This window comes from Saccopteryx leptura, chromosome 1 (assembly GCF_036850995.1).
Source record: "Saccopteryx leptura isolate mSacLep1 chromosome 1, mSacLep1_pri_phased_curated, whole genome shotgun sequence".
In the NCBI taxonomy this organism is placed as follows: domain Eukaryota; kingdom Metazoa; phylum Chordata; class Mammalia; order Chiroptera; family Emballonuridae; genus Saccopteryx; species Saccopteryx leptura.
In genome coordinates, this window is record NC_089503.1 from 103,972,671 (window position 1) to 103,988,956 (window position 16,286).

At 54.4% G+C, this 16,286-nt stretch overlaps 1 protein-coding gene across 1 annotated transcript; it reads right to left on the bottom strand.

Annotated features, from left to right (window-relative positions):
• Positions 1-1,366: 1,366 nt before the first annotated feature.
• ANKK1 (ankyrin repeat and kinase domain containing 1) lies at positions 1,367-14,664 on the bottom strand. Its single transcript, XM_066360773.1, has 8 exons — positions 14,483-14,664; positions 8,556-8,850; positions 7,265-7,416; positions 6,963-7,012; positions 6,108-6,263; positions 5,241-5,359; positions 4,682-4,718; positions 1,367-3,417 (listed from the first exon to the last, which is right to left on the bottom strand). Exons 1-8 carry the CDS (start codon positions 14,662-14,664, stop codon positions 2,114-2,116), a joined length of 2,295 nt encoding a protein of 764 aa, XP_066216870.1. The 3' UTR covers positions 1,367-2,113.
• Positions 14,665-16,286: the final 1,622 nt, after the last annotated feature.

A 16,286-nucleotide genomic window follows, 5' to 3' on the forward strand; every position in this document is an offset into this window, starting at 1 on the left:
TTCACTGGTTCATCTGCACCCTAGATGGGGAGCCAGACCAGACCTCAGGGTACAAGGGGCAAACAGCACTGTGCCCCTCCCCTCCTTTTTCCCCTCCAGCACGTTCTAGGAAAGGCAGAACTCCCAGGAGCAATTTTAACTACGTCTTGCCTAAGGCTTAGTCTGGGGTAAAGGAGAATGGGTCAGGCAACTCGCAAAGAGTAGGAGGATGGGACAGTCTGTGGAGTACCTGCCCCGCCCCAGTCCTCAGGACTCTCCGCTCATCCAACCCGGGGAGGAAAAGGCCCCCACCCTGGGCTGCTGGCCAGTGACGGTTTTTGTGGGAACCCTAAGGAATGGCACAGAGCAAAGCCACAGGCCGCCCCCTGGTGGATGTTCTCAGCCTGGCCACTCTCTCACTAACACCAGGATGCTATTCTGGAGGTTCTGAGTTCATTGGTCGAGGGTAACGCCAGGTACTAAATAAGCCCCTCTATCCCAGCCCCCCTCCAAACACACCTCACCCAGGACATTCTAACTTGAAGGGCTGATTTGTAACCACTGTTCTAGGGCATAGCCCAGCTCAGTAGGGTCCCCGTGGGGACCATAGGCTGTGCCAAGGTGGAGTGAAGTGTCCAGGGCCCACATTCCGGAGACCATAGGAGGGGTGGCAATGCTGCCAGCTCCACTAAAAGTGACTCATAAACTTGGCCTGTGCGTGGGACAATAGGTTTCCTCTGCTTTGCCCCTCTCGTCCCACACTAACATAGGCTGCCAACGAATGTCCCCACACCCAGCCCAGGAGGGTGACACACAAAGGCAGGACTGCCCACCGGCTGGGGCTTGGAGCTGGCCATTAGTTGGGGCAGAAGATTCTTTTTCTCAGACAATTACAAGAGATCCTTGAGTTGGAGAGGCTGCTCCTGCAGTGTGGGAAGGTCGAGGGGAGCAGGGTAGGACCCCTAGGTCGCCTGTCCTGCCCTGCTCACAGCCCCACTCCACTGCCTCCCAGTGGCTGCCAGCCCTGGCAGAGCCAGAGAGGACATAGATGTCAGCTGTCAGCTGAGCATCATACAAGGTACATGTGAGCAGCCCCAGCCTGTCCCGGAACCAGCAAGACAGGCCAGGCCAGCTGATGGGAGACCAGGGTGTGGTCGCTGGGGAGACCTGTGAGCTTCGGCTAGACAGGAAAGGCCCTGTCCTATGAGTCCAGATGGAGCCCAGATAACCTGTTCCTCGGTGTCACTGCTGCTACTGCCCACGTCCTCCCCCACCACCTCCCCGTGTGAATTCATACACACGTACTTCACACACACACACACACACACACACACACACACACACACCATACTAACATGACTGGCCCCTATGTACAACCCAGCTCCACAGGCCAGTCCATCTCTGAAGGAGACTCTCAAATCCATGGCTTTATTGACTGCGAGGTTTGAACTGAGTCATAGAACTGGGCACAGCAAAGGTAGGTCAAAGAGACCAGGGACTGAGTGCCCTGTGTAGGATCTCTCACGGGCAGTTGGAACACAACCTTCCTTCCCCTCTAACAGCCTGTGGAAGGCCCAAGCACTGGGACCAGGGCCACTAAGCAGGTATGGCCACTATAGCAATAGGGGGCTGGCTGGGCTTTCAGTGAGAAGCAGTACCCTCTGATCTTTCAGCTCCACCCCACACAAAGCAGGGGTTTGGCTCTCCGGGCCCACCCAGGTGAGGGCTGGAGTCACACAGACCTGAGCTGGCAGGAGGCACTCTGTCTGCAGACAGGGTTTCTAGGATAGAAAAGGTCCTGTGAGCCCAGGCATACCTGGTAAAATGTGACAGGAGTGCTGGGCATGAAAAGGGAATTCATTCTGGGGGCTTGAGTCCAGGCAGAGGAGGAGGCGGCCGGGGTCTGCCAGAGAGGCACTTGGAGGACGTATTGCAGGGACCTCTCCAAGCCAGAGCCCTTTCCCAGCTACATCCTCTGGGCCGCTCTCCCTGTCCCTCCGTCTCCTAGGGGACCGGGTTCCTGTTTCCTCTCAAGGTCGAAGGGGCTGGTGACAAGTAGGGAAGGGGCCCGGCCAGAAGCCCAGCCTCACTTCCCTCAACCCCTCGCCCTCATGGTAAGGAGTCCCCAGGTGGTCTACACTTCCATCTGGTCTCCAGGCTCAGCACTGCCCAGAACGGCCAGTGGGGGCTCCTTGCCCTCTAGGAAGGCGACGATGCTCTGCTTTTGGCTCCGGAGGGCCAGCTGCAGGGGTGTGCAGTCCTCCCCATCCTGGACGTCCAGCTGGGCGCCGGCTTTGACCAGCACATTGAGGATGGCCATGTTGCCCTTCAGGGCAGCCAGGTGGGCAGGGGTCCCGCCTCTCTTGTTGCGAGCATGAACATCGGCGCCGTGCCCCAGTAGGGTGAGGACAGTCAGGACAGCACCCCTCTGGACCGCCAGGTGGAGGGGTGTCCAGCCCGACTGCTCGGCAGCATTGGGGTCAGCCCCCCAGTGCAGCAGCGCCGCCACTATTGTCTCCTCCCCGTGGGGGGCAGCCAGGTGCAGGGGTGTCCAGCTCATGCCCCCAGAAGCCCCTACGTCCGCATGGCTTTCAGCCAGCAGATGGACAATCTCCAGGTGGCCCTTGTAGGCTGCTAGATGCAGGGGCGTCCAGCCCTGCCGGGTCGGCAGCTCGAGGCTGGCCCCATACCTGAGCAGCATCTCACAGATGAGGTATCTGCCCCTGGCAGCCGCGGTGTGCAGTGGACTGCAGCCATTCTGGTCCAGGGCGTCGGCGGCTGCCCCACTCTTCAGTAGGTGTTGGATGACTCTCACTTTGCCCTGCTCCACTGCCAGGTGCAGGGGGGTCCTCAGGTTTCTCTGCTGAGCATCCAGCTCAGCCCCTTGTCTTGTCAGCAGCTTAACCAGGCTGATGTGGCCAAAGTAGGCGGCTACATGGAGAGGGGTCTTGCCCTCAGCTTCACTCAGGTTGGGGTCAGTCTGATGGGAGACCAGGAGCCGCGCCACATTCTCAGAATTGTTCTGTGCAGCCAGGTGGAGCGGGGTCCACCCCTCGTGCTCCTGGGTGGCCACGTGGGCCCCATGGTCCAGAAGCAGGCGGGCGGTCCGGTCATCGCCATTCTGGGCTGCGAAGTGCAGCGGGGCCCAGCCATCTTCATCCGCCAGGTTGGCGTCGGCACCATGCTCCAGGAGCAGGGCGCAGAGGTCAGACTGCTGGTCCTGGGCGGCGATGAGGAGGGGTGTGTAGCCGCAGGCTGTCTGGCAGTCCACGTCAACCTCATGGGCCAGCAGCAGCCTCACCTGCTCCACGCTGCCCTGCGCCACCAGGAAGTGGAGGGGGGTGACCTTGTTCTCATAGACAGGCAGCTCCTCCTCGCACGGGACCAGGCTTGCACGGTCTGAGAGCGGCAGAAGCTGTTGCAGGCAGTCTCCTGAGTCTGCTGGGGGGGAGAGGGGGCTCAGAAAGGACCTCTGACCTGTCCAGAGGTCATCCTGGCCACCCCCTGCCTTCTGAGAGTACTGTCCAGGAACAGAGCCTGTGAAGTGTCTCTCCTGATACCACAGATCTCCATGCGGGATCCACTGCCCTAGAGAACTGACTCTGGCAGTTCTTCCTGTCAGAACGAGGTAGAGTCCTGGCCAGGTCCTCAGTCGGTAAGAGAGCGTTGTCCAGATCTGCCAAAGTTGTGGATTCAACCTTTGGTCAGGGCCCATGCAAGGATCAATCAATGAATGCATAAATAAGTGAAACAACAAATTGATGCTTCTCTCTCCCTCTCTCTAAAATCAATAGTGTTTTTTTTTTGTTTGTTTGTTGTTGTTTTTTTATGAGAGGAGGGTTGATGGTGAGACAGACTCCTGCATGGGCTCTGACTAGGATCCATCTACCCAGTAACCCCCATCTGGGGCCAATGCTGGAATCAACCAAGTTATTTTTAGCACCTGAGGCAGACGCTCAGAACAACTGAACTATCCTCAGTGCCTGGGGCTGATTCTGGAACCAATCAAGCCACTGGCTGCTTGACAGGAAAAGAGAGAGAGAAGAGAGAGAGGGAGAGAAGCAGATGGCAGCTTCTCATGTGTGCCTTGACCAGGAATCAAACCTGGGACATCCACACGCTGGGTCAACATTCTATCCACTAAGCCACCAACCAGGGCCAAAACTTTTAAATATATATATATTCTTTAAAAGCATGACTGAGGAAGAAAGCCTGGGTGGGGTGCAAATCGTGACCCCACCCCTCAGCATCATGTGACCTTACTCACTCTGACTCTTTGAGCCTCCAGGTCTTGATCCTTAAAGGGGACACAAACAATGCCCACCTCATACTACAATTGTGAAGATAAATTGTGTAGGTAAGAACTTTCAGAGGACTACTTGGCACAAATAAATGCAAGTTGAAAATAAATTTTTGGAGCTCTATGATCTGAACTCTTGAGGCCATTAGGACCGACTTCCTTCTGTTCTGCCCCATGGCTTATTAAAATTAAAAGCAATAATTTCAAAAAATAAAAATTACCTCCAGGCCAACCCCCCAGGGATTCTGATTTCATTAGTATAGGGTGCGCTAGGTGTCGGTTCTTTTCTTTATTCTCTGGTGCCTGGGGAGGAGGCAGGGGGCCAGGGAGGGGAAAGCATGAGAGTCCACTTTCTCTTCTGCCGCAAACCCTCTGGTTCCCACTGTGGCACTCCGGACTCACCGCTGTCTGTTAGCTCCTGGCAGACCTCCTCTCTGACCTGGGAGGGAGAACCAGGAGACACAAGGGTGGATCAGCAGGGCTGTTTCGGTCCATGCCCCCTTTTACTCCTCCCCTCTGTCTATTATTCTCCATCCTGCCATGTCCTGGGAGACCCCTCCTGAGCCATTCTCACCACCAGCTGTGTCTAAAGGAAAACCCCGGGAAGAGGGAACCCTGCTGCAAAGAGGCAGCCCAGGGCTCGACTTCCATGAGAAGCAGGGAGCCCCACACCAGCCGTGGCTGGCTGCCCTGCTGGGAACAGGCAGAACAGAGTGGTGGTGCTGAGCGCCCAGCAGGACAGCCTGGGAGGGCTCTGCTTTCTCCCACACCCCAGTGAAGGCATGTCTTTCTTAGGGCCGAGGAGCTTTGCACAACCTAAGCTTGGCTTAGGCAGCCTGGCTTGGCTGGCAGAGTGTGGGCTGGGTGCCCATTTCCACCTCAGCCAGTTGGCTTTGTGAAGGCCACACCTGTGCGTGCATCCTCAGTGCAGGCCAGAGACCATGCCCAGCCCACCACTCACCTCCCGGGGCCGGCAAAGAGACGGTTTGCAGGACACTTTCCTGGCCAGGGCCTCGCTCTTGGGGTCTGTCACAGGACTCTGGAGCAGGGACAGCAGCATGTCTGTCTCAAATGTGAGATCTGCTCCTCAAAGAAGAGACAGTAAAAGAAGAAACAGGCTGAGTAGCAGTCCCATTTTAGATGCCCTGCATTTCTTGTGTCCCTTGCTAACCCCAAAACCCATTCCTGGGCTCACACATATCCTTGAGTGAGACCATGAAGCAGAAAACATGGGTCCCAGCCTTAAATCAACACGTTTGGCAAGTTGCCCCTCTGAGGATCTGTCCTTTTCCGTAAAATGAGGGAAGGACTAGGTGACCTCTAAGATGCTCACATTCCCACATATGTGCATATGTGCGTAGTGATCTCACGGTCTGGGGACATTTTATAAATGAGGACACTGTAGGAACTGGAAAGCCGGACCCAGCTGCCTTACTGCCACAAGGTGCACAGTGAGCTCCCAGAGGCCGGCCAGCTGCAGTCCTCGGCGCCCTGCCCTCCGGGCCACCATCCCTACACTTCTGCACAGGCTCTGCACCAGGCCCTGCCGGGCCCCCTTCGCAGAGCACTCAGGAATGGCCTGGGCCTTCCATCACTTCCTCTCCCCTCGTGCCCAGCCCCTCCCCTCGTGCCCAGCCCCTCCCCTCGTGCCCAGCCCCGCCCCTCGTGCCCAGCCCCTCCCCTCGTGCCCAACCCGCCCCTCGTGCCCAGCCCCTCCCCTCGTGCCCAGCCCCGCCCCTCGTGCCCAGCCCCTCCCCTCATGCCCAGCCCCTCCCCTCGAGCCCCACCCCACCGCTCAATTCCTGGGCCGGCCAGGCTGGGCGAGAACCTAGAAAGCAGGGCCTCTTCTTGGGGTCCTGGTCCCAACAGCACCGCATTAGGTCCACCATCTGTTGGGCCTCCCCTGGCCACTCGTCAGAGACAGACGGCAGGGAGGGCCTCACGCCGGCAGCCACTCGGATGATGATGTCCATCATGTTGAGGCCTGAAAAAGGAGGCCCAGGCTCTGGGGTGCCGGGAGGGGCGGCGGGCGCAATGGCTGGCCAGGAGGTGGGCTCCGAGCAGCCCCACAGGGTGGTGCGCCCAGCAGGGCCTCAGTCGGTGCGTGGGGCCTGAACAGCTAGACTGCGGCCCACTTTCTGTTCAGGTCTCTGGACCAGCTCCAGCCACCTCCCGTACCAAGACCAGACGTGACCCCACGCTGTAGACCCTTAAAGTCTAGAGATACCAGGACTAGTCATGAACATGACTTTCAACTTTGCTCGACTATCCCAGTTTCCTGACGGTCTGTTTTCTGCGTTTGTGGGGGAGGGGTGCGGAAAGAGCACATGGAAAGCCTGGGTTGGGCTGGTGTGTGCGGCCTCCCGTGCTTCCCTGCAGGTAAGCTCCAGGAAGCAGGTGGGGAGCCAGGAGGGTGCGGATGGGGGCCCTGCCACTAGCCTTTTTGTTATTATTATTTTAGAGAAAAAGGAAGGTAGAGAGAGAGGGACAGAAACATCTATCTGTTCCTGGATGTACTCTGACCAGGGATTGAACCAGCAATCTCTGTGTATCGGGACAATGCTCTAACCAACCGAGCTATCCGGCCAGGGCGAACCTGCCATGGGTCTTGTCCCCACAAACCCTCAGCCCTGCCACGAGCCCTCCTGGGACCCCGTCTGAGGGCACCACCTCTGTCTGCTACCTGTGTAGGGTTTCTTCTGAGTGAGGATCTCCCAGAGGACAATCCCGAAGCTGTAAACGGGGAAAGTGCGCCCTGAGTGACCCTGGATATCCACGGTCATCCAGTCAGGGCCCCACAGACCACACAGTCTCAGGCAAGTCCTCTCCAGCCCCAGCTCCTCTCCATACTCCCCTCCCCCATTGGCAGGGAAGGGCCAGACATCCTCCCTGTCCTGCCCTGCGCTTTGGGCCATGGGGTTCAGGCAGGGTGGTGACAACTAGCTACTCCTTGAATTTGCAGAGGGTGCCCAGCCTCTCTCTTACCTGTACACATCATATTTGGGCCCTGGGGCCCTGTTACTGTCCAGGAACATCTCAGGGGGGATGTAGCTGAGGGTGCCCCGCAGAGCCGACCTCTCGATGTACTGCGGCTGGGTCGACTGTTCCATCCACTTGGACAGGCCAAAGTCCGAAATCTGGGAGGAAGCCAGAGGTGGGGACAAGGGAGCAGCAGAGTCTTGCCTGCAAAGAGCCACCTTGGCTTCTCACCCCTTCCAGTACAGAGTGGCGCTAAGAGTGTGGACTCTCCCCACCTCTACTGTATATGTGACCTGGAAAGTCTTGGGTAAGTTATCTTTTCAGAGCCTCAGTTTCTTCATCTATAAAATTGAAATAATATGCTTTTATGAGCATTAAATGGGTAAATATGCAAAAAAACATGTAGAATAGCGCCTGGCACATAGTAGTCCATGGTCCGTGCTGCCTTCATCCAGGGGGACTGTGAATAAGGGGGACTGTGAATAAGGGTGCTGTCTTTGGTGAGTTGCTGTTCATTTCACTTCCACGTCCCCTTAGCATTTGCACCATGAATAGTTATCCCCTCTTTGCTTCCATCCACTGATTCATTCTTACGCCAGTTGACCCTTTACTGAGCGGCAGCTAGGTTGGGTACTGAGGACCAGAGGGCGGACAGAACTGATGAGATGCTCACACCCATCACTGTCCTAAATTATGATTCAGATGAGAGGTAGCGTCACTAATGGAAATAGTTTTACTTATGGTTACATACTTACAATCAGGGTTAGCAATAGAAAGAGATGGGTACAATAGGGTATGCAACAGGCCCCTGCGGGGTGCACTGAGGAAGTGATATTTATGCTGAAAGCTGGAAGTCCTTCGTTAGATACAGAGGGCAGTGTGAGAGCACTTTTCCTGACAGTGGGAACAGAATATGCAGGAGTCCTGGGGCAGAAAAAGACTGTTGTGTGTTTTAGGAACTGAGAAAGATGGTCATCAAGACCTTTTATACGGTCATCTCATTTACACACATCTTCACCTGAAGCAAAGAATGAGAAGGCCAGAGATTCTACCCACATCAGAAATGTTAGACCAAGGCCCAGAGAGGGTCACTGCAGCCATCCTGACACCACACTTCATGCACCAGATGGTGCTGCTAATCCTCCTCTGCTTTAGGTGTGATTCCTGCCCTCAGCATTTGTCCATGAAGGAGGCTGCTTAAAACTCTTGACTGGCCAGTCAAGATGGGTAAATAGTCCTGCTCACCTGGAGAAGACTCCAAAGTAGAAAGGGGGCAAAGGTGGACCGGGGTCCTCACCTTGACATGCATGCTGCCATCCAAGAGGATATTGCCCGGCTTGAGGTCCAGGTGGAGCAGAGGTGGCTTCATGCTGTGGAGGAAGTTCATGGCCAGGCTGGTCTCATGGATGAGGCGGAATCTGAGCTGCCAGCTGAGGCTGTGGGTGGGCAGCACCTTCTCCAGGGAGCCGCTGGCCATGAACTCCATCACGATGCCCAGGGGCTGCTTGCACACCCCGTAGATGGGCATGATGTGCTGAAACTTGATCTTCTCCATTTTGGTTGCTTCTTCAATGAGGCCATTCACATCAAAGCTGTGTAGGGGAAGACAAAGGGAGGTGACGCATTAATTACGAGAGCAGCTAGCAGAGCACACAAACTGGGCTCGATGCACCAGGCTGCGCAGACCCGAGAGGCCTCGGGAGCCCGTGAGGTCGGAGAGGAGGACAGAGAGACAGGAAGGGATGTCCAGCAGGGCTTACGGATTAGGGTCTGTATGGCCAGCAGGAAGAAGACAGGAAGTAAAGGAGTTTGCAAGTTTAGGAGCAATTTCACTCTAATCGGAGTGGTCACAGAAAGCTTGCCATTCGTTCTGACCGCATGTCTATCTCCCTCTGGTAGGTGGCAAGCCCCTGGAGGATCAAAACTATGCCTCCTGCATCTATTTCAAAATATTATTTATTGATATTTTGATTATGAAAGTAATACATATAGCTCATATAGAAAATCTAGGGAATACAACGAGTTAAAAAAAAAAATTAAATGGTCAGTATTCTCAGTTTCCAGAGTTGGGCTGTGTTAATTTCTTACAGTCCATTTCCAACGTCAGTCTCTGTCTCCCTTTCCCCCAACCCTTTCAGCCCCTCCTAACTGTCTCCCCATTTCTGTCCCACAGCAAGGGCTGGTTTGTGAGCAGCCTTCCCTGTCGGTGCAGCCTGAGCGTGCCCTACAATGTTATTCTCCTGGAGCGAGAACTGTAAGGCTGCGTGGCGTCCCATTTTATGGATAAACTGCAGCCATTCCGCCACAAGCTCAGGACCATGCACACAGCACAGCGTTTTGTTCTTTGTAGAACAGGGAAGGACTTAGAAAATAAAGCATTTGCAAAGCTTCCTGCTCTTTTCACTGAAGTGTCCACAGAGCAATAAACACGCTAATTGCCACAGATTGTTTGGGGACTGCAGGATAGGGATTAGGGAGAGATGGCATTTTTAACAACACAGTCTTTTCAAAGCCGTGCTGGCACTGCAGTCAGAGGCGGCTGGAGACTTGCTTACACGCCTCCTGGGAGCCAGCCAGCCACTCCCAAGCTCTGGAAAAGGCCACTGGCTCTGCCTCGAATCTGAGCGGGCTGGCTGGTCCATCCTCCTGCTGTTGTCTTGACTTCTCTGTTGTCCCAGAAAGCTCCCGCCACCTCTGCAGTACTTTTATCTGTCTCCTTGCGTCTTTCTGAGTTCACAGGAACTGAGACATCTGTCGTGAAGTGGACAACAAGCAACGGATCTGAGGGCACTTTGCCCTGATTTCAAATCCCAGTTTTGCCACTTAATTTCTGATGACTCGAATAGGTAAGCCCTGAACCCTCGTTTCTTACCTGTAAACTGGGGCAACAGTACCTGCATGGCTCCCCTTGACACCCAGACTTGAGAGAGCACTTGCCATGCCTGCTGTCCCTCTTTTCCTCACCTCCCACCACCCTTTTCATCTGGATTCAGCTGTTGCTAAGGTTACCAACGACCCTGCGTTGTTCTAGCTTATGAACAATTTTCAGTTCTCGGTTTACAGGGTCAGACCTCTCACTCTTTCTCTTTCTTCTTGAAATGCTCACTTCCCTCAGCCACGGGCCGGCTGACACTCCCCAGGATTTCCCCCTCTCTCCTGTTCACTCCCTCTCCATTTCCCTTGCAGGCTTCAGTCCTGTGACCCGACACCACCCCGGGCCCTCGTCCCCTTCCTTCATCTTCTCATTCTATCTTCTGTCTCTAGACAACCTCAGCATCTCTAATGGAGCTATCTGACACTTAACGTGTCTGGAGCTGAACTCTTGATTCCTCCTAAAACCTGTTCCTCCCTTAGTCATCCTCACCCCAGTGACTGGGGCCTCCAGCTCCTAGTCCTCAAAGGTCCTGATGTCATCCTTGACTCCCCCCTCCCTCTCCTTCCCACAGCCAGTCCCTCAGCACATTCTGTCAGATCTACTTTGAAAATAGAGCCAGAATTTGACCGTTTCTCACCACTTCTACCCACTGGCATCTTGGCCCAAGCCTCCTAATGGGTGCCCCTGCTTCTCTCCCTTCCCCTCCCCATCTATGATCCACCCAGCAGCCAGAGCAACACTTGTAAATGCCAGTCAGAGCATGCCACTACTCTGCTCTGGACCGTTCAGGGCTCTCTTCTCAGTCACAGGAAAAGCCGAGGTTCTGACAACAGCCTATAAAGTCCTCCATGATCAGCCACAGACACTGCTCCCTGATCTCTTCTCCTACTCATCACTCCCTTCCCGATTCTGCTCTTGCCAAACTAGCCTCTTGCTGCTCCTCCACCGTGGCAAGCATGTTCCCACCTCAGGACCTTTGTACTTGCTGTTTCTTCTGCCTAGAATACTTCTCCCTAAGGCCATATGGCTTGCTTCTTTATTTCAATTCTCTACTTAAATGGTATCTACTTAGGATTTCAAGTCTAGATGAAATAGCAACCCTACCCTAACATCAGCAAAACCTCACTCCCCCCATATAGAGGTGGCCAACAGCTTAACGTTTCTAGATCAAATGTATTCTTGGAAGAGCAGATTACTCACCCTTCCTTAGGGTTTTTTTGTTTTCTGGGTTTTGTTTTGTTTGGTTTTTTTAAGTGAGAGGGGAGAGACTGACAGATTCCCACATGTGCTCTGACTGGGACCCACTGTGCAACCTCCATCTGGGGCCAGTGCTTGAATCAGTCGCGCCACTGACTGAGAGAGGGGAAGAAGGGGAGAAGGGGAAAAGAGAAGGGGAGAGAGGTGGATGGTTGCTTCTCCGGTGTGCCCTAACCAGGGATCAAATCTGGGGTACCTGCATGCCAGGCCAATGTGCTATCCACTGAGCCAACCAGTCAGGGCTTCCCGTAAGCATTTTAATCAAGAAAATATCAGGCGGTTATAAGTGCTATAAATAAAATTATTCATTTGTTTGTTTGTTTACTTATTTACTCATTTATTATCTTCCTCCATTAGATTATAAGCTCTATGAAGAGATGTTTTGATTTCACTTTGTTTTAAAATGAATGAATGTCATCCATGTCTTAGCTTCAATTACATATAACGAATGACACAAATTTAACATCGTTAGCTCAGAACATTTTCTCTGAAGTTTACCTGACAATTCTTCTTGACGTGTACAGAACTGACCTCATGATCTTCCTCTCCAAACCTGGGCTTATTTTCATGTTTTATTTGTTTACTGTCAACAATATAATCCAAAAAATATTTATTGAACACCAACTCTGTGCCAAGCTCTAGCAATTAGGGTGATGAACAAAACACACACAGACTCTGTTCTTACAGAACAAATACATTCTAGTGGACCCTTGTTCCTCTGGGCAAGCCACACATCAGGTTAACCTTGTCACGTGCTTCCTCTGTGTGGCCCCCATAGCCAATCCAGCATCAAATTGAATGTATTTTTACCTCCGAAATATTGCGTAATCTATCCCTTTCACTCTATCACCAACACATCATTCTAGACTCCACTAGTCTCTTGCCTGCATGATGGATGACAACAGTCTCCTAACTGGACCAGCATCCACTCTACCGTTCTAGTCCATTCTCCATCCCGCAATTCTGATCAATTTCTCCCCATCACCACCAACCTCCACCTGACTACAGACCCCTTAGGGCTTTCCACTGCTCTCTCTCTCTCAGCTCCACCCAAAACAGCCATTATTTCAGCCTTCACTTAGTATTCCCCTCTTGCCACAGGCCTTTTGCTCATTCTGTTGCCTCTTCCTAGAAAGTTTTCTCTTCTTCTGTTACTTAAGTCACACTCATCCTTCCCATGTCAGCTCAAGTGTAACTTCCCCAGGAAAGCCTTTTTATGATCTCAGTCAAGATATGTTAATAAGTTCACACAGAACTGTGAATCTTGGCCCTGGCCCGTAGCTCAATAGATAGAATATTGTTCTGGGGTATAGATATCTGGGGTTCGATCCCCAGTCAGGGCACACAGGAGAAACGACTGTTCACTTTTCTCCTGCTTTTTTTCCTTCTTCTCTCCCTCTTCCCCTCCCTCAGCTGGTGGCTCCATTGATTCAAGTGTATGGGCAATGAGGGTAGCTCAGTTGGTCCAACTGTGTTGGCCTCAGGCACTAAAAATAGCTCAGTACTCAAGCATCAGTCCCAGATGGGTTTGCTGGGTGGATCTCAGTCAGGGCACATGTGGGAGTTTGCCTCACTATCTTCCCTCCTCTCACCTAAAAAAATAAAAAAAAAGAACTGTAACTCTCTCCTTTCCTGTAATACTTCTCACAGTAGCACACTTACATTCACCATTTACTTGCAGGTAAGCTGATGAATGTCTTTTTCCCATGGGCTGTGAGCTGCAGGAGAACAGTGCCTTATCTGCTGCACTCATCAGCACACCCCGGGATCTAGCACAGCGCCTGAGACATGGTAAGAGGGTCATAGGCATCTGTCAAGTGGATGCATGAATGAGATGGAGGGAGGGTCCTGTGAAGTGATACATAGAAACTCCTGGTACAGCATTCCAGGCACTCCGCCCAGAGCAGGCATAAACTGTCGTTACATCCTAGCCCACTCCACCCAGGGAGTCCCTGGGACTCAGGAAGGAAAGTGCAGATGTTATCGTCAGTGTCCAGCCATCTAGTCTTGTCAGTGCCATCGTTTCCCTCTGTTCTTTCCTTCAAAGGCTGTAGCTAGTTTGCACAAATCCTAGCATCTACCTCTGCTCCACAGCAGCAGGAAGGGGTCAAGGGAGGACGATGGGAGAGTCTGAGGCTGTCTCCCTTGGCCCTTAGTCACAGAGCAAGTGGGGTCTGGGAATTAGAAGAGGAACTGGCTTGGACCTGAAGCTGTCTTCAGAGCTGGCATGGTGAACTCAGAGGACATGACAAAGAACATGAAATAAGGTGCCCATAGGAGCTGCCCCCTCCTAGGCCCTCTAGCTGAAGGCCCAGGACCCTGGGAAAAAGACATAGCAGGTGTCTCTTTTTCACGGCAGCACAGGGGCAAATGCACAGCCAGGCCCAGCAATGCGGCGAGCAAGGTGAGGCTTCAGCCCACCTCAGTGAGAGAGTGGGCATGGGTGGAACCAGTGGGGAGAGGTGAGCATGATGAGATGGGCAGAAGTCGTAAACAAAAGCAAGGACAGAGATGGCAGCGTTTCAGGCTGGATCTCTCAGCCTGATCACCATAAGAGCCAGCAAGTGGCCTGGACAGGATCTCCCTCCCCCAAGCCTCCTCCAGCCTACACTGCCTGGGCAGGGACCACGTCAGACAGCTGTGGCTCCCCACGGGTCACCGGGCATTGCTGAGACAGGTGCCACAGCCTCCGAGCCAGCCCAGCCCTGCCTGCCCTGAGAGTCTGAGGACGAGCAGGAGGGTGGCAGAGGGCCAGCGAGAGCAGTCATCGCTGCCCTGACACTCAGAAGGGAGGAGGTGCCAGAGGAAAGGAGGCAGGGCCAGTTTGGGAGGTTAGATGGGGCAAAGGCTGCTTGGAGGGTAGTTCCTGCTCACCTATGACCTCTGTGGATTCCAGAAACAGGTGTGGCGCACCAGCTGGATTTCAGTTACAGAAGCAAAGGCAGCTGAGCCAGGGGTCCTCAGGCCACTGGGCAGAGTTTAGAAACACTGAGAGGACAATCCTCATCCTCAGCCCTGGCTGGCCCTCCCGCCCTCCAGAGTGTCTTGTTCCCAGTTTCCACTCCGTGGTCAGGGGCGGGGCAGACAGGTACCTGCTGGCTTCTGGCAGAAGGCAGGGGGAGCACTTGATGGCATACTCTGTCCGCCAACGCTTGTGCCGCGCCTGAAACACCTGGCCGAAGCCGCCACTGGCCAATGGGAGCCAGTCGCCCTCGAAGTCATCGCGGGTGAAGACCAGGAGGCTGCCCAGACTCTGCTGCACTGCCCCGGCCATGGGGCTGGTGGCCCGTCTGCTGCAGGCCCGCGCTCTGCTCAGGGGTGGCTGCGACTTGCTCAGCTCAGGTCCTGAGGCTGGGGTGGGGACAGCCAGCCCCTCCTTCCTTTCCCGGAGGAGCCAGCCTGCCCAGCGAGGGCGGGGAAGTCCCTAGCCTGAGCCTGAGGCCCCTGGCAGTGGCAGTGAGGGGCACCTGGCTTGGGAAAAGGGTGTGTCCCCCTAAGCACCCCCACAGACCCCTTCCTAGCCCTGCATCCTTCCTTGGTCTTAGCCTGTGAGTTTGCCCCCTGCCCTGACCCTTGGAGCTGGGGGCGGCGCTGGGCAGGGAAGGGGTCCTAGAGCTGGAAGCAGGAGTCTGGTGGAGAAGTTAGCCCCAGCTCAGAAGGGGCTGATTTGTTTATTCACGCAGCTCATATCCTGGGAGTTTATGACAGGTTCGGGACTGCCTAGGGGTCTCCCCACTGTTGAGTGTGGGGGCCTTGGACTCTCCCTCCTTCAGGGATCACGACTCTATCCTCCCCCTCCCCCATAGCCTTATGGGGAGGGGTTGGGGGGGAGGATAGAGTCGTGATCCCTGAAGGAGGGTGGAGGTGATGAAACCTTAATCACCCCCCAGCAAGCATGGGGTAAAAAGTTGCAATGGGGATTTTGTAGTCTGAATCTGTTAGCCTGATTGGTTCCACTTCCTTCGTTGTTGGGTTTTGTTTGTTGGTTAGCCAGTCTTGGGGTGCTAAAGGTCACGAGGAAGGGGTTAGCCAACAGTGGGGTGAGAGGCAGGGTGCCTGTCTACAGGAAGCTCCCCTCCCTGGCCTGCTCTCAGCCCCAACCTGAAAGGGCTGGGTGCCTGGTCTGGGGCTGACTGTGGGGGAGTGGACTCTGACCCAGTTAGTAGGGAAGGCTTGCTGTCAGGGACCAGTGATGAGGCTCAGGGAACAGCTGGAGCATGACTCCCAGCAGACTCCCGGGTAACGGGGTAGGTGTGTAGCAGGGGCTCCAGGTGGAAGCCCAGAGCTTGCTCTTTCCATCACAGTTTACATACCAGCTCCAGGGTGCAGAGTGAGGACCGACGATTGGCCCGGACACAAACACTGTGATCACAGGGACCACGACAGCCACCACTGTGCATTAGCTTTGTCCCAGAATCAGTGGCTTCTCTGCTTGTGGTACCTACTCTACAGATGTGATCTTGCTGAAATCCACGGCACCTGCTAGGAGACCAACCTCTCCCTACTTACAGATGGGGGAACTGGGCTTAAAAACAGGGAATAGTGAATGTCCACATAACTAGTAAGTGATTCCTGAGGCTCAGAGCCAGGACTGTTTGGTTCTCATAGAAAGGGTCAGGCACAGGAGGAGCAAGGGGTAGCCTTTTAAGACTATGGGGAGGGGTTGGGGAGGAGGGAGGATAGAGTTGTGATCCCTGAAGGAGGGTGGAGGTGATGAAACCTTAATCTGGAGCAAGAGACAAACCCAACAGACAACGTCGTGGGGGCCCCCAGCACGTGGGGCATGACAGCTTATTGCTCCTCCAGCAGCCCTCCCTGCCCTGCCAGTCTCCCCTCTGCGCCCTCCCCTCGGAAGCTTGTAAGATGATAGCGGGTATTACTGTCAGGGGGTCGGGA

Coding starts and splice junctions, on each gene's coding strand:
- ANKK1 (XM_066360773.1), bottom strand. CDS start 14,664: ATGGCCGGGGCAGTGCAGCAGAGTCTGGGCAGCCTCCTGGTCTTCACC. Junction 8,851..14,482: donor CTTCTGCCAGAAGCCAGCAG/GTACCTGTCTGC, acceptor TCCCCTACACAG/CTTTGATGTGAATGGCCTCA. Junction 4,719..5,240: donor CTCTTTGCCGGCCCCGGGAG/GTGAGTGGTGGG, acceptor TCTCCCTCCCAG/GTCAGAGAGGAGGTCTGCCA.